General features: G+C 37.0%; 1 protein-coding gene across 3 annotated transcripts in view; it reads right to left on the bottom strand.

Annotated features, from left to right (window-relative positions):
- ADAM2 (ADAM metallopeptidase domain 2) overlaps positions 1-20,163 on the bottom strand; it is a 115,267-nt gene that overhangs the window by 48,492 nt on the left and 46,612 nt on the right. For all 3 annotated transcript variants that reach the window (XM_020876290.2, XM_020876291.2, XM_020876292.2), the window contains 2 exons: positions 18,640-18,721; positions 3,093-3,229 (listed from right to left, as the gene is read on the bottom strand). In XM_020876290.2, coding sequence (XP_020731949.2) covers positions 3,093-3,229; positions 18,640-18,721 — 219 coding nt within the window. The remainder of the gene's footprint in view (positions 1-3,092; positions 3,230-18,639; positions 18,722-20,163) is intronic.

Below are 20,163 nucleotides of genomic sequence, written 5' to 3'. Positions count from 1 at the left end.
TATGGCTCTCTATAGAAAGTTACTCAAGGGTCCTCATGATATTGCACCTACCTTCAACCCAAGTGCCTGACCAAAGAGAGAATACAGAGAAGTTTGCAAACTCTTTAATTACATAATCTTGAAAGTCACACACCATCATTTCTACCAAGGTCTATTTGATGAAATCAAGTCACCAAATCCAACCCACATTTAACAGAGGGAAATCCAACTCTACCTCTTGAAGGGAGCAATATCACCAATCTGTGGATGTATTTGGAAACTATCATTCTCTTTTCCTTTCCTTTTACTTCAGATAAAAATGATTATATCTTATCTCTATGTTATTTTTCCTAAGATACTGTTTCCAAAGTTCAGATATATTGCTACCTTCAAATGAGCACAATTTCATAAAGACAATTTCTTTATCTAAAGAAACAAAGTTCCTAGTTAAAATATTAAAATTTCAAAGAAAGTAAAAATTCTCAGGCATATCATGTTAGCACATCCAAGTTGCTGGAGACATAGACTGTATAAACCATGGACCATTGATTGCGAGCCTCCAGAAAAATGACAGCCTTTAAAAAAAATCAGTGTGTGATGTGTATTTTCTATGGATTATAGAAATAAAATAACATGTTAAACCCTTAAGTTTTGCTATTTTAATAAGCCACATTTTAAGGTTAGGACTGAGTACAACTGCCTCAGAAAGGCGTGTGTGCTACCAGGATAGGACTCAGTTCTATGTAAATCACTGAATGTGATTTTGCCAAAAGTCATTAAACACGAGTAATTCTAGGAGATGTTTCCCATCAGTTTAAAGACTAGCAACAAATCTTTTTCAAATATGCTGTTTATTCAGATTTTCCTTTAAATAGTGATAGATTTTTCACATCAATTTTTTGCCAGTCAATAATGATCAAAAAGGTCATGTACGGATGTGAGAGTTGGACTATAAAGAAAGCTGAGCGCCAAAGAATTGATGTTTTTGAACTGTCTGTGGTGATGGAGAAGATTTTTGGGAGTCCCTCGGACTGCAAGGAGATCAAACCAGTCAATCCTAAAGGAAATCAGTCCTGAATATTCATTGGAAGGGCTAATGCTAAAGCTGAAGCTCCAGTACTTTGGCCGCCTGATGCAAAGAGCTGACTCATTGGAAAAGACCCTAATGCTGGGAAAGACTGAAGGCAGAAGGAGAATGGATGACAGAGGATGAGATGGTTGGATGGGATCACCAATGCTATGGACATGAGTTTGAGTAAGCTCCGGCAGTTGGTGATAGACAAGGAAGCCTGTTGTGCTGCAGTTCATGGGGTGGCAAAGAGTCAGACATGACTGAGTGACTGAATTGAATGATCAAAATGTCTGTGTCCTCCAAAATTTCACAATCATGCTATTAAAATGATGCAATACATTTAAAGATAAGATTAACAAGCATTTTTTTTGCAAGATTGTAATTTGTCAAGTTAAGCTTTTTAAAAAAGCTTTCCACAGATGTATGGTTTCTATATGTGTATTAATAATTCCACCATATTTATACAGGCCATCATTTTATATTTTTAAGTAAAATTTCTATTTTTTTCATATCTACACAAGAATCAAAATTCTATTATGTCAAAAAATTAATTAAAAAATTTCAATACTCATTACTATTTGCAAATTAAAGTTTGTTGTTTTGGGAGAGAAATTGGAAGGTGAAAAAAGGCAAAATATTTGAGATAATATAGAAGAAATTAAATGTATTATTAAATAAAATGATGTACTATTGGGTTTACAGTCCAAGAAAAAAAAGGATAAAAGTCTGACTTCAGTTACTGATTGGATGATGGTTTCCCTAAATCTCCTATATTTGGTCCTAACTCTATAAAATCTCATGGCGTATTCTAAAAATATTGAGGATAGTAGCAAAGAATTCACTAGGCCTTTGAGGTACAATAAGTACTGCAAAAGGCCTTCTCTAGTGACAAAGAAAAACCCAAACCTGTGTCTTCTACATTGTAGGTGGGTTCTTTACCCCTGAGCTTCTGGAGAAGCCCCTGCTTATAGTACCCCTCAGTTTTTTGTAGGTTGTCCACTTTTTTCCATTTAAGCCCTTAGCATGTTAACATAGTCAAACTCTCAGTTTAATAATTGCAAAATCGTTGCCATATCTGAACCAAGTTTTCATGCCTGCCTTTTCTCATGTCTTCTCATGCTCTGCTTTTCCTTGCCCTTCGTTTGACTTATAACTTTGTGTTGAAAGCTGGACTTGTGGTAGATGTCAGAGGCTTCAGATTCTTCAGGTGTCTTCTGTTGTCTCCCTATGGCTATGGGTTTTCCCAGTAACTCTGTCTGAAATGGAGTCTGTGTCTGGCAGCTCTCATGGTGTAATGCATGGCTTTTCTACCAAAGTCCTGTGCATGTGGTGGTTAGGTGCTGAAAAGCATCTTTGAAATCAGATGCCAACATTTCAGGCTGAGCCAGGTAGAATGAAGAAGATTCTTGTTAAAAGGCATTCTTGTATAATGATAACAAGTCTGTATTTGACTTATTAAATCATGCATTAAGTTATAAAATCATGCAAGTAACAAAGTGATGAATGTAAACCGTGACCTACTTCTACATTTATCATTTTGTTACTTGTGTGATTTTATAGCTTGATGCATGCTTTGATAGGCCAGAAACAGTAAGGAGGTTACAAAGGGGGCTTCCCTGGTGGCTCAGATGGTAAAGAATCCACCTGCAATGCGGGAGACCTGGGTTCAGTCCCAGGGTTGGGAAGATCCCCTGGAGGAGGGCACAGAAACCCACTCCAGTATTCCTGCCTGGAGAATCCCCATGGAGAGAGCAGCATGGTGGGCTGCAGTCCATGGGGTCACAAAGAGATGGACATAACTGAGCGACTAAGCACACAGGTCACATGTGAGAAAGCAAGAGTGATATTAGATTACAAGAAATACTGAGAGATACATGCAGCAGGGGCATTGGATTATATATTTTGATCTGGGATCAGTGACCACAATTTATATTTGACTATTGCTAATTATTTTGATAGCACAGATTTCATAAACAAAATACACAAAGCTTGTTTTCACATAAACTACATATGTAAAGCATATAAAAGTGAAGCATCTTACACAGCTGCTGGGTTCATTATGCAGACTTCTCCTGGGCAATGACATTTGTTAATGTCATCATAAGGTATTCCCATACTAAGGCTCAATAATTGAGCTATAATAATGGCAAGTGATTCCAGGTTTATGGTGCTGGGGTGCTGGGGAAAAAAAAACACACACACACTTATACATTCACATATATGGAGCATAATATAATTATTAGAAACAGTCACATGATGAAATGCAATTGAGACATCAAATATGTCAATCACAGAAGGTATCATTATCAATATAAGGGAAAATAGTAAAAGGAAAGGGAAAAAGCAAAGTGTGAAATTTTACCAAAATACAAATGTATAGTTCATTTGTTGGCATCAGGCCAAGAAAATGTTTGTAACAATAACTTGTTATTCATATATAACAATAGTGCCATGTTTTACTTTTAAAAGAAAGTAAAAAAGACACCCACTGCCAGTTATAAATGAATACTTTGTGTTCATTTATAATTTAATTACTAGGAGATAATATTTTATATGATGTTTCACACATTTTCAAAAATCATAAATTAATGCTTATATTAGTTTAGATTATGGTAATAATGACTCTTGTTTTCTTCCTTGCTTTTTTTAAAAAAATAATAGCAAGAAAAAGCAAAAAATAAAAATAAAATAAAAAAATTTTAAAAAGCAAGAGTCATTTTTACCATAGTCTAAATTAGCAAAAGAGTTTCAGAAAAACATCTACTTTTGCTTTATTGACTATATCAAAGCATTTGACTGTGTGGATCACAACAAACTGTGGAAAATTTTTAAAGAGGTGGGAATACCAGACCACCTGACTTGCCTTCTGAGAAATCTGTAAGCAGGTCAAGAAGCAACAGTTAGAAATGGACATGAAACAACAGACTGGTTCTAAATCAGGAAAGGAGTACGTCAAGGCTGTATATTGTCACCTTGCTTATTTAACTCATATGCAGAGTACATCATGTGAAATGCTGGGCTGGATAAAGCACAAGCTGGAATCTAGATTGCTGGGAGAAATATCAATAACCTTAGATACGCAGATGACACCACTCTTATGGCAGAAAGCAAAGAGCCTCTTGATAAAAGCGAAAGAGGAGAGTGAAAAGTTGGTTTAAAGCTCAACATTCAGAAAACTAAGATCATGGCATCTGGTCCCATCACTTCATGGCAGATAGATGGTGAAACAGGGGAAACAGTGGAAACAGCGAGAAACTTTATTTTCGTGGGCTCCAAAATCACTGAAGATGTGACTGCAGCCATGAAATTAAAAGCTGATTGCTCCTTGGAAGAAAAGTTATGACCAACATAGACAGCATATTAAAAAGAAGAGACATTATTTTGCCATCAAAAGTCCATCTAGTCAAAGCTATAGTTTTCCCAGTAGTCATGTATGGTTGTGAGAGTTGGACCATAAAGAAATTTGAGAGCTGGAGAATTGATGCTTTTGAACTGAGGTGTTGGAGAAAATTCTTGAGAGTCCCTTGGACAGCAAGGGGATCTAACCAGTTAATCTTACAGTAAATCAGCCCTGAATATTCACTGGGAGGACTGATGTTGAAGCTGAAACTCCAATACTTTGGCGATCTGATGTGAAGAACTGACTCGTTGGAAAAGATCCTGATGCTGGGAAAAGTTAAAAGCAGGAGGAGAAGGGGGCAACAGAGGATGAGATAGTTGGATGGCACCACTGACTTGATGGACATGAGTTTGAGCAAGCTCTGGAGTTGGTGATGGACAGGGAAGCCTGGCGTGCTGCAGTCCATGGGGTCACAAAGAGTTGGACATGACGGAGTAACTGAACTGAATAATGACTGAAAATAAGAATATTGACCTTCCACAGTTTTTTAAAACTTTATTTTAAAAATAAAATAAGGGAGGGAGGGAGAGAGGGCCAGGGAAGAGGAGGAGAAGGGGAGGAGGAATGATTGATGCTGTGGGGAGGAAAATGAAGGATTCTGCTAAATTTCAAGCATATAAATAATAGGATATTATAAAATACAATAATAGGACACTTTTATTAGCATAGTTTTCAGACTTTCTAGGTTTCAGGATCATGTAGAAAATGCCTGTAATCTCTCAATCGGAATATCTTTACAATTGTTTCTTTTTCTCTTGTTCCCCATTAGCATTTATAGCTCAAGAAGAGGGAAACAACAACATCCAAACCATCTCACTTTAGTTATTTGTGTGTGTATGTTAGTCATTCTGTGATGTCTGACTCTGTGTGACCCCATGGACTGTAGCCCACGAGGCTCCTCTGTCCATGGGATTCTCTAGGCAAGAATACTGGGGTGGGTTGCAGTTCCCTTCTCCAAGTTATTTGTATCAAGATCCCAATAGGCAATGACTCTTTTATTCTTTATCTTCTGATTAGTACATATGTTCTGGTCTCTCCTTTCCTTGTATGATAGAATCAGAGACATGGTTTTGCATTTGAGATGACATTTCTTTATATTTCCTTTCTGACAATTTTGCTTCTATTAGTCAGCTTGTGTTGCCTTCAGAAACATCACACACTGAGTATCTTCCTAAAGTTGCTCAAGGTGCCAGTGGGTTTAGTTTCTTCTAAGGGCTCTCTCCTGGTTTCTGGAGGGCTGTCTCCTTCTCTTCCCACAAAGACACCAATCCTATTGGATTAGGCACCCAGGCTTATAACCTCCTTTAACCTTAGTTACCCCATTAAAGGCCCATTCTCCAGATGCAGTCACATTGGGGGTTAGGGCTTCAGTATATGAATTTTAGAGAGTAGTATACTCTCTATAGTATGTATAGTATACTCTCTATAGTATGTATACATACTATAACAGAGTAGTATGAAAACCCTGAAACCTATACAGACTGGAGTATGAGAATTTTCTAAAGAATAACTGTTATGATTAATTCTGTTGTAAAATAAACAGAAATAAAGTCATGGAAAAAGAAATATTATATTTAGCATTGAATTTTAAAAAATATTTTTAAGAAAAGATTTACAACTAAGCAGACTTGTTTCTTTTAGTGAATAATATCTGCTTAGGGCAATAGTTCTCTGATAAGAACAGCATCTGGGTAATATTCCTTTGTGTGTATGTACCACAAGTTTCCTATCAATTTATCTGCCAGTGGACATCTACGTTGCTTCCACATCCTAGCTATTGTCAATAGTGCTGCAATGAATACTGGGGTACATGTGTCTTTTTCAATTCTGGTTTCCTCAGGGTATATGCCCAGTAATGGGACTGGGGTGGATGAACTTGGATTCTATTATATAGAATGAAGTAAGTCAGAAAGAGAAAGACAAATACCATATATTAATGCATAGATAAGGAATCTAGAAAGATGGTACTGATGATCCTATGTGCAGAACTGCAAAGAAGACACAGACATAAAGAAAAGACTTTTGGACTCAGTGGGAGAAGGAGAGGGTGGGATGATTTGAGACAATAGCTGAACTATATACATTACCATATGTAAAATAGATAACCAGTGTGAGTTTGATTGATGGAGAAGGGCTGACTCATTGGAAAAGACCCTGATGCTGGGAAAGATGGAGGGCAGGAGGAGAAGGGGACGACAGAGGATGAGATGGTTGGATGGCATCACCGACTTGATGGATATGAGTTTGAGCAAGCTCTGGGAATTGGTATTGGACAGGGAAGCCTGGTGTGCTGCAGTCCATGGGGTTGCAAAGAGTCAGACACGACTGAGCGACTGAACTGAACTGATCTGTGAGTTTGATGTATGAAGCAGGACAGCCAAAGCTGGCGCTCTGTGACAACCTGGAGGGATAGGGTGGGGAGGGAGGTGGATGGGGGCTCAGGAAGGAAGGGACACAGGTATACCTATGGCTAATGCTTATTGATGTATGGCAGAACTAACACAATATTGTAAAGCAACTATCCTCCAGCTAAAATATTAAAAAAAGAACAGCATCTAACGTCTGTTATAGCTTTGTTTGTGGCTTCTTTGGCCCAACATATATGTTCTGAAAGTCAACAATGGTAAGTATAACAATATGTCCTTTTATTGCTTATAGTATATGAAGCATTATATGAAGCAATAAAAAACATGTTTATCAATTTCATGGATAGCCAATATTGTTAAGATGTCAATCTCCCTCAAACTGACCTAAAGATTCAATTCAAAATCAATCAATGTCCAAGCAGTTTTTCTTGAAATTGACAAGCTGATTTTAAAAGAGAAAGTCAGCAAACCTAGAAAAGCTAAATCAGTCTGAAGAGGCAGTAGTAGTGTTCACACTATCATTTTTTATAATTTGCCATAAAACTACAGCAAGTTTTATTTATATTGAGACAAGGAGGTGTTGGAGAAAGGAAAGACATAAAGTGGTCTATGTATCTATCATCTATTCATCATCTCTATCATGCACATATCTTTTAATGTTTAAGGATATAGTTATACTTAAGTAATAGAAATTGTATTAATCAGACTTCTTTTGAGAAATAAAACCAATAGCATATATATAACAATGAATATTATATATGAAGAAGTTTACAATGAGGAATTGGTTCAGACAAATATGAAGACTGGCAAGTCCAGACCTTCAGAGTGAGCTGGAAGCCTGGAGACACAGGAGAGCTGATAGCACAGGTGAAGCCTGAAGGCACACTGCTGATGAATTTCTTTTTGCTAGAAGGGGATGGTCTTTTTGTTCTATTCAGGCCTTGACTTGATTGGATGAGGCCAACCCACATTGTGGAGGGCAAGGTGCTTTACTCAGATTTCACTGATTTAAATATTAATCTAATCAAACCTCTCCAAAGTGACATATAAATTAAGTATCACAAAAATCAAACTTTAGAGGTTCAGGTTCAAAATGAAACTTTTTTTACACCTTTCCATTTCCCCTCTGTCTCCAAGGCCAGCTGCACCACTTCCTCCTACCGAGTTTTTAAAGAAAAGTCTTAAGCATAGTCATAGATGTTTCCATCATTCATGGTATGTATCCAGCAAGTTAGCAAGCCCTATATGTTCTACTTTCGTGATATATACCCGATAAAAATTACTTCTCGCATATCCAAGAATAAGACACTAGCTAATATCTCAGATGACCATTATATCTACTGCTGTGGGCATGAATCCCTTAGAAGAAATGGATTAGCCATCATAGTCAACAAAAGAGTCCGAAATGTAGTACTTGGATGCAGTCTCAAAAATGTCAGAATGATCTCTGTTCATTTCCAAGGCAAACCATTCAATATCACGGTAATCCAAGTCTATGCCTCAACCAGTAATGCTGAAGAAGCTGAAGTTGAACAGTTCTATGAAGACCTACAAGACCTTTTAGAACTAACACTCAAAAAAGATGTCCTTTTCATTATAGGGGACTGGAATGCAAAAGTAAGAAGTCAAGAAACACCTGGAGTAACAGGCAAATTTGGCCTTGGAGTACAGAATGAAGCAGGACAAAGGCTAATAGAGTTCTGCCAAGAGAACATACTGGTCGTAGCAAACACCCTTTTCCAAAAACACAAGAGAAGACTCTACACCTGGGCATCACCAGATGGTTGACACTGAAATCAGATTGATTATATTCTTTGCAGCCAAAGATGGAGAAGATATATACAGTCAGCAAAAACAAAACTGGGAGCTGACTGTGGCTCAGATCATGTACTCCTTACTGCCAAATTCAGACTGAAATTGGAGAAAGTGGAGAAAACCACTAGACCATTCAGGTATGACCTAAATCAAATCCCTTATGACTATACAGTGGAAGTGAGAAATAGATTTAAGGGGCTAGATCTGATGGACAGAGTGCCTGATGACTATGGATGGAGGTTCATGACATTGTACAGGAGACTGGAATCAAGAGCATCCCCAAGAACAAGAAATGCAAAAAAGCAAAATGGCTGTCTGAGGAGGACTTACAAATCGCTGTGAAAAAAGGGAAGTGAAAAGGAAAAGAGAAAAGGAAAGATATTCCCATTTGAATGCAGATTTCCAAAGAATAGCGAGGAGATATAAGAAAGTCTTCCTCAGTGATCAATGCAAAGAAATAGAGGAAAACAATAGAATGGGAAAGACTAGAGATCTCTTCAAGAAAATTGGAGATACTAAGGGAACATTTTATGCAAAGATGGGCTCAATAAACGACAGAAACAGAAGCAAAAGATATTAAGAAGAAGTGGCAAGAATACACAGAACTGACAGATCACGAAGGTGTGATCACTAACCTAGAGCCAGACATCCTGGAATGTGAAGTCAAGTGGGCCTTAGGAAGCGTCACCACAAACAAAGCTAGTGGAGGTGATAGAATTCCAGTTGAGCTATTTCAAATCCTGAAAGATGATGCTGTGAGAGTGCTGCACTCAATACACCAGCAAACTTGGAAAACTCAGCAGTGGCCACAGGACTGGAAAAGGTCAGTTTCCACCAATCCCAAAGAAAGGCAATGCCAAAGAATGCTCAAACCACCGCACAATTGCACTCATCTCACACGCTAGTAAAGTAATGCTTAAACTTCTCCAAGCCAGGCTTCAGCGATACGTGAACTGTGAACTTCCAGATGTGCAAGCTGGTTTTAGAAAAGACAGAGGAACCAAAGATCAAATACCAATATCTTCTGGATCATCAAAAAAGCAAGAGAGTTCCAGAAAAACATCTATTTCTACTTTGTTGACTATGCCAAAGCCTCTGACTGTATAAATCACAATAAACTGTGGAAAATTCTGAAAGAGATAGAAATACCAGACCACCTGACTTGCTTCTTGAGACACCTATATGCAGGTCAGGAAGCAACAGTTAGAACTGGACATGGAACAACACACTGGTTCCAAATAGGAAAAGGAGTACATCAAGGCTGTATATTGTCACCCTGCTTATTTAACTTATATGCAGAGTACATCATGAGAAATGCTGGGCTGGAAGAAGCACAAGCTGGACTCAAGATTGCCAGGAGAAATATCAATAACCTCAGATATGCAGATGACATCACCCTTATGGCAGAAAGTGAAGAAGAGCTAAAGAGCCTCTTGATGAAAGTGAAAGAGGAGAGTGAAAAAGTTGCCTTAAAGCTCAACATTCAGAAAACTAAGATCATGGCATCTGGTCCCATCACTTCATGGCAAATAGATGGGGAAACAGTGGAAACAGTGGCTGATTTTATTTTACTGGGCTCCAAAATCACTGCAGATGATGATTGCACCCATGAAATTTAAGACACTTACTCCTTGGAAGGATTATGACCAGCCTAGACAGTATATTAAAAAGTAGAAACCTCACTTTGTCAACACAGGTCCGTCTAGTCAAGGCTCTGGTTTTTCCAGTGGTCATGTATGGATATGAGAGTTGGACTATAAAAAAGCTGACAGCCAAAGAATTGGTGCTTTTGAACTGTGGTGTTAGAGAAGACTCTTGAGAGTCCCTTGGTCTGCAAGGAGATCCAACCAGTCCATCCTAAAGGAGATCAGTCTTGGGTGTTCACTGGAAGGACTGATGTTGAAGCTGAAAATCCCATACTTTGGCCACCTGATGCGAAGAGCTGACTCATTGGAAAAGACTCTGATGCTGGGAAAGATTGAGGGCAGGCGAGAAGGGGACGACAGAGGATGAGATGGTTGTGTGGCATCACCAACTCAGTGGACATAGGTTTGGGTGGACTCCTGGAGTTGGTGATGGACAGGGGGGCCTGGTGTGCTGCGGTTCATGGGGTCGCTAAGAGTCGGACATGATTGAGCGACCTCACTGAATACCAATCATTTGAAACTGTCTCCTTAGTCTCCTTGTGGTGGATCTCCAGTCCTCTACAATCACTTTTCTATATAATCAGAAAAATATTTCTGTCTGGCTTCAAAACTTCCAGTGCCTATTCATTGCAAAGAGGATAATGTTCAAAATTATTTACTAAGATCAGTAAGGCTCTATATGCTTATAGACTGCTGCTTCCTTTGACAATCAATATTTGCACAACTATCTTCTTTCCTGATATTCATTTCCACATGAAAGCCTTGAATTTAATGATAATTCTCATGGGTTCTGATTTCCCAGGCCTTGCAATGACTGTTTTTGTCTCATCATTCATTCCTTTTCTTAAAAACCTTCTCTTTGAAGTTTTTATCTCATGATCCCATCTAAAATAGCCTACTCTGCATCCTGTCAATTTTTATTATATTATCCTGATATATCTTTTTATTGCATGTGTGTTCAATTGTATCTGACTCTTTGTGACCGTGTGGACTGTCTTCTGTCCACGCATTTTCCAGGCAAGAATATTGGGGTGGGTTGCCATTTTGTACTCCAGATCTTATTAGGAAATGCAAATATAAGAATTAAATAACCAGTTCTCTCAAAATTGTGTTTCTAAAAGCATTTTTTAAAGACCTAATATCCTTTTAGAGTATCTCTGTTCTACCTATCACATCTTTATTTCTGCTTTTGTCTTCACTATTTCTTGTGTTCCACATGTTTTAGAGCAATGTTGTTTCCATCTTTCCACACATTTCTGGTAGGATAAATAGCTCACTGATTTTCAGCTTTATTTTTTGCCAAATTCACTAGATACTAATCTCCTTAACTATTCTGCCTGAAGACTCCTACTCCTCAAGTTTTAGCATGAGTTATTTTATAGTAATGTCTTTAGACATTCACAACTTCCCATTATGACCCTGTCTATAGTTTACTAGTGCTTTTGACTGGAAGTCTATTATAAACATTAAAGTTTAATTTTATATTTCATTTTTCTTAGTGCCTGAATGTATTTTTCTTGTTGAAAACCATTTGATTATATATGTCGAGGTCTATATGTAGACTTCCTATTTTGTTATATTGATAAATTTATCTACACTGTAATATCTTAATTACCACAGTTTTATAATAAGTTTATATCTTCAAATTTTCCTCAATTTCCAATCTGGCTTTATCTATTTCCTTATATATATATATACACACACATATATATATATATATGTATAAGATTTCAATATAAGCTTGTTAATTTTAACCCAAAAAAGTTGCTGAGATTTTCATTAGGATTGCACTGACATCGCTACAATATAGAAAAAGAAAATTGAATTCTATGTGAAAGAGGAAACAATTCAACAGAGTAAGAAAAAATCTATATAAGCATACCAAAAACTATAGTAAAAATTCTGCTACTAAAATGGGACATTTAGAAAAAAAATTCACATAAGTTTAAATGGAGTTAATTCCCCTTCAAAAATAAAGACAGGATAAAAAACAAAATACATTACTTAAAGTTTAGAAGATTAGAAATATTAATAGACTTGAGCTTTTTTATTATGTTAAAAATGTCTATGATAACCTAGAACAAACATAATATCTAATAGTACAATATTGAGAGTTTTTTCCTTGAGGGAATGATACAAAAATGTCTACTATGAATTCAATTAAACATTGTTAACTTGAGTTGCTCTTGGGATCCTAGGCAATTCAATAGGAGAACTAAACTAAAAATAAAAGATATACATATTGGTAAGAGAAAAGAGAATAAAATTGTTTTTATTCACATATGGCAAAATTGGACCCAAAAATTTATCTCTAAAACTACTAGAAGTAAATATAGATATATTATTTTATACCAGTCAGTCAATAACATTTGTTTTTCAATATAACAGAAACTCATAAATTATACTTAAAATACAGTATTCACTGATATCATCAAACAATATAGTATTTACTGGGATGCTTAGGAATAAATCAAAAAAATATTTACAAAACTTTTACATGGAAAACTACACTGATGTTTATGCCCATTTGCTATTATAAGTATATTGTATTCTAAACATCATTTTCTCATGTTTACTTATTTAACTGAGGTATAGTTTATTATCTTATATTCACCTTCACTTTGTCCTATTAATGTATTTCTTATAAACAACTAATATTTGAACTTAATTTTTTAAAAAATCCATCGGAGACTCAGTTAATTGGTTTAATTCATCTACATTCACATGATTGTCATTCTATTAGGGAATATTTAAACTATTTAATTTGATTATTTTCTGGTCATTTTATTTTACATTATTGTTTTCATGCTACTTCTTTCTTGACTTTATTTACATTTCTTCTATTAGACCATTATCTGGTATAGTTCTCTTCTTGATTGTTTTTAAGACTATCTTCCATTTCATACACCCTCACTTCTTTCTAGAACATATCAATATCTTTCCTGTTTTCTTAAGAAGACAAGTCCTATAATATGCTTTCATTTCATTTTTATCTCCTCTTTACTCTGCCTGCCCAATGCAGGAGACACAGGAGACAAGGATTTGATCCCTGGGTTGTGAAGATCCCATTGGGGTAGAAAATGGCAACCCACTCCAGTGTTTTCGCCTGAGAAATCTCATGGACAGAGGAGCCTGGCGGGCTACTCTCTGTGGGGTTGCAAAGAGTCAGAAACAACTGAGTGACGAAGCACACACAATCCTCTCCACTCTGTCATAGAATCTATGAGTTCTAGTTTTGTACTGATTTGAGTTTTCTTTGGCATGCACCTCAATCCTAGCCCAGTTTCAGGTATTTTCCTTTTAGTTGTTGTTTAGTCGCTAGGTCGTGTGGGACCCTTTTGCAACCCCATGGACTGTAGCCCACCAGGCTCCTCTATCCATGGGATTTCCCAGGCAAGAACACTGGAGTGGGTTGCCACTTCTTTCTCTGGGGGACCTTCCCAACCTCACCAGGGACCAAACCCACGTCCTCTGCTTTGGCAGTTGGGTTCTTTACCACTGACTCACCAGGGAAGCTCTCAATTTTCCTTTTATGGTAACAATAACATTTAGCAACATTCACTCACTCTGTGTATGCATATATGTTAGTCACTCTGTCTGACACTTGGTGACCCCATGGACTGTAGCCCGCCAGGCTCCTCTGTCCATGGGATTCTCCTGACAAGAATACTGGAGTGGGTTGCCATTCCCGTCTCCAGTGGATCTTCCCCACCCAGGGATCAAACCCGGGTCTCTCACATTGCAGGCAGATTCTTTACCATCTGAACCACTAGGGAAGCAGTTCTCATAAGCCTTGTGACTTTTCATAAATAATTTATACAAATATGTTATGAATGTTAGTCTTTTGTTTACAAATCTTTTGAGGACTTATATATATTTTATCGTTCCTTATGTTTGAATTAAAACATTTTTAAAAAATATGAATCTTGCCTTCAAAGTACTTTTAGCTCAATATTTTAAGAATAAAGTCTTTGCATCCAGTGTGGCTTTTCACCCTACGGAGTGTCTTCTTTGTTATACATTGTTATATTATTTTTTTTTCTTTTTATAAGCATAACTTTTCTTTGATATTTTAATTCCATTATTGGTATGCATTTTTATCTATTCTTTCTTGGCTTTCCATGTATCCTTTTCATCAGACAACCCACTTTCATCCCTTACTGCCAGGGATCATGGGCCTACTCCAGGGGGACTTTCTGGTGCAGGAATCTTGTTGATCTGGTAGTGGCTAGAGACAGTGTGCCATGACTATTATTCTGTGAAATTATCTCCATTTTTTTTCTTCAGAAGTGTTCTTTTGACTTTAAAAATTTTATCTCCATTACTTCAGTCATCCATGTCTGTTAATTTTGTCTGTAACTTCTCCAATGTCTTCTGAGAGAGGTCCCAATTCTGATTTCCCAATTTGATAATTTATCTTCATAAGTACTTTTCATGCAATTTATTACAGTTATTTTCTTGTTCATATCTAATGTTTCCAACTAGTCTGCATCTTTGATACTGTACACTTCATTTTGCTTGAGATTCCTTGTCTACAACTACTCATAGTTCTGCTTCACTTTGTCGGTGTTGTGTTGTGTGCTTTTTTTCTGAGAAAGTTTAATACCTGTGATCTGTATAGTCCACAAACTGAAGTCAACAGATAAAGTGTCTGGTAGCACGTAATGTATATAACTCATGATACCAAGAGCTAATTTGTGTCCATCCTTGTGAGTGAACTTGTGTAAGGATAGATGAGCAGAGAAACCTAAGGGCAAAGAGCTGCAGGCATCAAAAATCTTCTGCTAATTATATTTACTTTCTTCTACTCAACCCAAAACTACCTGGATTGGTTTCACCCATAAACTTTTAGGAAGAAGTAGCATCGAAAAGATGTGGTTCTTAGAATTTATTCCACAACTCTGGGGGTTAGGTAAGGGAGAGGGTGGTGTGTTTTTAAGTGTTTTTAAGTGTGTTTTTAAGTATCTGAGGACACGAGCTTTGACTATTTTCTTCAGTATCACATTTCTGTGAATATCAGCTGCTGTTAGTTTTTCCAGTGAAAGGTTAGGCAGTGATTACCCCAGTGAAGTGTGGAGAATAAGAAAGAATACTAGAAGAGTTATCTGATTGCTCCTTTCAGTACAGAGACCACTGCCCTCCAGTAAACAAGAAGATATCCTTCCACTTGGTAGCTAAGCCGGTTGCATTTGAAAGTCTTAAGATTTTTCAGAGTTGCATATGACTGGGTAAATCAGCCAAATTCTAGCTTTTGAGACTAGATAATCATTTGCTGTAAAAGATAAGCCATGTTTTAATGAATTATGATTTAAACGATAAAATTTATGTTTTCATTTCATTGATTTTTCTTATATCTTCACTTATTTATAGAAAGAAGTGCATGATGCGTTGCCTTTCTAAAACTCCAGGTTACTTTGTACAAAGACACACAAAAAATTTTTTTTCATTAATTTTTATTAGTTGCAGGCTATTTACTTTACAATATTGTAGTGGTTTTTGCCATACATTGACATGAATCATCCATGGATTTACATGTGTTCTTCATCCCGATCCCCCCTCCCGCCTCCCTCCCCATCCCATCCCTCTGGGTCTTCCCAGTGCACCAGGTCCGAGCACTTGTCTCATGCATCCAATCTGGGCTGGTGATCTGTTTCACCCTTGATAGTATACTTGTTTCAATGCTATTCTCTCAGAACATCCCAGCCTCGCCTTCTCCCACAGAGTCTAAAAGTCTGTTCTGTACATATGTGTCTCTTTTTCTGCTTTGCATATAGGGTTATTGTTACCATCTTTTAAAATTCCATATGTATGCACTAGTATACTGCATTGGTCTTTATCTTTCTGGCTTACTTCACTCTGTATAATGGGCTCCAGTTTCATCCATCTCATTAGAACTGATTCAAATGAATTCTTTTTAATGGCTGAGTAATATTCCATAGTGTATATGTACCACAGCTTTCTTATCCATTTGTCTGCTGATGGGCATCTAGGTTGCTTCCATGTCCTGGCTATTATAAACAGTGTTGCAATGAACATTGGGGTGCATGTGTCTCTTTCAGATCTGGTTTCCTTGGTGTGTATACCCAGGAGTGGGATTGCTGGGTCATATGGCAGTTCTATTTCCAGTTTTTTAAGGAATCTCCACACTGTTCTCCATAGTGGCTGTAATAGTTTGCATTCCCACCAACAGTGTAAGAGGGTTCCCTTTTCTCCACACCCTCTCCAGCATTTATTGCTTGTAGACTTTTGGATAGCAGCCATTCTGACTGGCGTGTAATGGTACCTCATTGTGGTTTGATTTGCATTTCTCCGATAATGAGTGATGTTGAGCATCTTTTCATGTGTTTGTTAGCCATCTGTATGTCTTCTTTGGAGAAATGTTTGTTTAGTTCTTTGGCCCAATTTTTGGTTGGGTCATTTATTTTTCTGGAATTGAGCTTCAGGAGTTGCTTGTATATTTTTGAGATTAATCCTTTGTTGCTTCATTTGCTATTATTTTCTCCCATTGTGAGGGCTGTCTTTTCACCTTGCTTATAGTTTCCTTTGTCACAAACACACAAAAAATGTTAAAAGGCAAGTTTGGCATGTCAGGAATAATCAGAGTACTATGCAATAGAAGCAAAAACATGCCAATATTAAGCACATCAAGATTTTCTACTAGAAGTGCCAATTAGTGCATTTGATGATGTTATTCTTCACCCATGTCCCAGGAAGCATTTTGAGGCAATTAATAGTGACAGGAGTTTTATTTTAACTCAGTTCATAATTAAATTAGATAAACATTGGAGAAAAAACTCAAAATTAAATTTATTTATATAAAATTAATTAATCATAACTTAATTGATACTAAAATTTATTATTAAATATTGAATATATGAAAAATTATGAGCATCTTATAAAACTATAAAATAGGTCACTACCCTAACTTTCTAAAGAGGATAATTTGAACTCATCAGAGGAAAATTTAAAAAATTATATATATAGAGTTAAATGAGGAGTTTTAATAGTTCACACATTTTTGTCAGCAGCAGGAAAAGATCCCTAGAATCATTATGTAGATTTTAATATCAGTTCAGTTCAGTCCAGTTGTTCAGTCATGTCTGACTCTTTGCGATCCCATGGACTGCAGCACACCCGGCCTCCCTGTCCATCACCAACTCCTGGAGTTTACTCAAACTCAGGTCCATTGATTTGGTGATGCCATACAACCATCTCATCCTCTGTTGTCATCTCCTTCTCCTGCCTTCAATCTTTCCCAGGATCAGGGTCTTTTCAAAGAGTCAGCTGGTGGCCAAAGTATTGGTGTTTCAGCTTCAACATCAGTTCTTCCAATGAATATTCAGGACTGATTTCCTTTAGGATGGACAGGTTGGATCTCCTTGCAGTCCAAGGGACTCTCAAGAGTCTTCTCTAACACCACAGTTCAAAAGCATCAATTCTTCAGTGCTCAGCTTTCTCTATAGTCCAACTCTCACATCCATACATGACTACTGGAAAAACCATAGCCTTAAGTAGATGGACCCTTTTTGGCAAAGTTATGTCTCTGCTTTTTAATATGCTATCTAGGTTGGTCATAACTTTCCTCAAAGGAGTAAGTGTCTTTTTATTTCATGGCTGCTGTCACCATCTGTAGTGATCTTGGAGCCCCCCAAAATAAAGTCTGTCACTGTTTCCACTATTTTTCCATCTATTTGCCATGAAGTGATGGGACCAGATGCCATTATCTTAGTTTTCTGAATGTTGAGCTTTAAGCAACTTTTTCATTCTCCTCTTTCATTTTCATCAAGAGGCTCTTCTTTGCTTTCTGCCATAAAGGTGGTGTCATTGCACATCTAAGGTTAATGATATTTCTCCTGGCAATCTTGAGTCCAGCTGTGCTTCCTCCAGCCCAGTGTTTCTCATGATGTACTCTGCATATAAGTTAAATAAGCAGGGTGACAATATAAGCCTTGACATACTCCTTTTCCTATTTGGAACCAGTCTGTTGTTCCATGTCCAGTTTTAACTGTTGTTTCCTGACTTGCATACAGATTTCTCAAGAGGCAGGTCAAGTGGTCTGGTATTCCCATGTCTTTCAGAATTTACCACAGTTTATTGTGATCCACACAGTCAAAGGCTTTGGCATAGTTAATAAAGCAGAAATATAAGTTTTTTTGGAACTCTCTTGCTTTTTCGATGATTCAATGGATGTCGGCAATTTGATCTCTGGTTCCTCTGCCTTTTCTAAAACCAGCTTGAACATCTGGAAGTTCACGGTTCACATATACTTAGCCATAATGAACTATTGAAAGTTAATTGCATATTAATCTAAATAGCATCTCATTTATACATCTTAGCCAAGTAAATTAAATCATACCATACCAGAGCAACACCTCCTCCATAGTGTTTATCACACATCCTCCCTTGAAAGGTTGCACCAATATAATTTGATTTTTCTCTGTAACTTAAGTTTAAAAAAAGCATAATCATATAACTTTGCCAAATTAAGCACAATTAATATTAAATTTAACTAGTAGTTTTTTGTTTTGCATACTCAAATAACAATTTCAGATATTTCCACTTAACACTAGGTTAAGAAAGTGTAGAAATGGATGATATGTATCTGCTTATTTTTAAAATAGTAAAATAGATTAAAAATAATAAAAAGTGAATAATCATGAATTTTTAGACAATAATGAATATTCTTTTTTATATAATTTTCCCCAAATTTACTGATTCTTAAAAAGTAAGCATATTAAAAATAAATAACATTCCTTAAAACTAGAAAGCTAAGACAATTCAGTTGACAAATGGGCAGAGTAAGCTTCTGGGTTGAAACCTCCCCTAAATCAGATATAATCAGCCTGGTCTCACCATGCAACTTGAGATCAGTGGAGAAATAACTCCAGAAAGAATGAAGGGATAGAGCCAAAGCAAAAAAAATACCCAGTTGTGGATGTGACTGGTGATAGAAGCAAGGTCCAATGCTGTAAAGAGCAATATCGCATAGGAACCTGGAACATTAGGTCCATGAATCAAGGCAAATTGGAAGTGGTCAAACAGGAGATTGCAAGAGTGAATGTTGACATTCTAGGAATCAGCGAACTAAAATGGACTGGAATGGGTGCATTTAACTCAGATGACCATTCTATCTACTACTGTGGGCAGGAATCCCTTAGAAGAAATGGAGTAGCAATCATGGTCAACAAAAGAGTCTGAAATGCAGTACTTGGATGCAATCTCAAAAACGACAGAATGATCTCTGTTCATTTCCAAGGCAAACCATTCAATATCACGGTAATCCAAGCTTATGCCCCAACCAGTAACGCTGAAGAAGCTGAAGTTGAACGGTTCTATGAAGACCTACAAGACCTTTTAGAACTAACACCCAAAAAAGATGTCCTTTTCATTATACAGGACTGGAATGCAAAAGTAGGAAGTCAAGAAACACCTGGAGTAACAGGCAAATTTGGCTTTGGAGTACAGGATGAAGCAGGGCAAAGGCTAATGGAGTTTTGCCAAGAGAACACACTGGTCATAGGAAACACCCTCTTCCAACAACACAAGAGAAGACTCTACACATGGACATCACCAGATGGTCAACACCGAAATCAGATTGATTATTTTCTTTGCAGCCAAAGATGGAAAAGTTCTATACAGTCAGCAAAAACAAGACCAGGAGCTGACTGTGGCTCAGATCATGAACTCCTTATTGCCAAATTCAGACTGAAATTGGAGAAAGTAGGGAAAACTACTAGACCATTCAGATATGACCTGAATCAAATCCCTTATGACTATGCAGTGGAAGTGAGAAATAGATTTAAGGGACTAGACCTGATAGACAGAGTGCCTGATGAACTATGGACGGAGGTTCGTGACATTGTATAGGAGATCATCATCCCATGG

The sequence above is a fragment of the Odocoileus virginianus genome, chromosome 32 (assembly GCF_023699985.2).
Source record: "Odocoileus virginianus isolate 20LAN1187 ecotype Illinois chromosome 32, Ovbor_1.2, whole genome shotgun sequence".
NCBI lineage: Eukaryota > Metazoa > Chordata > Mammalia > Artiodactyla > Cervidae > Odocoileus > Odocoileus virginianus.
This window is presented reverse-complemented; position numbering and strand designations above follow the sequence as displayed.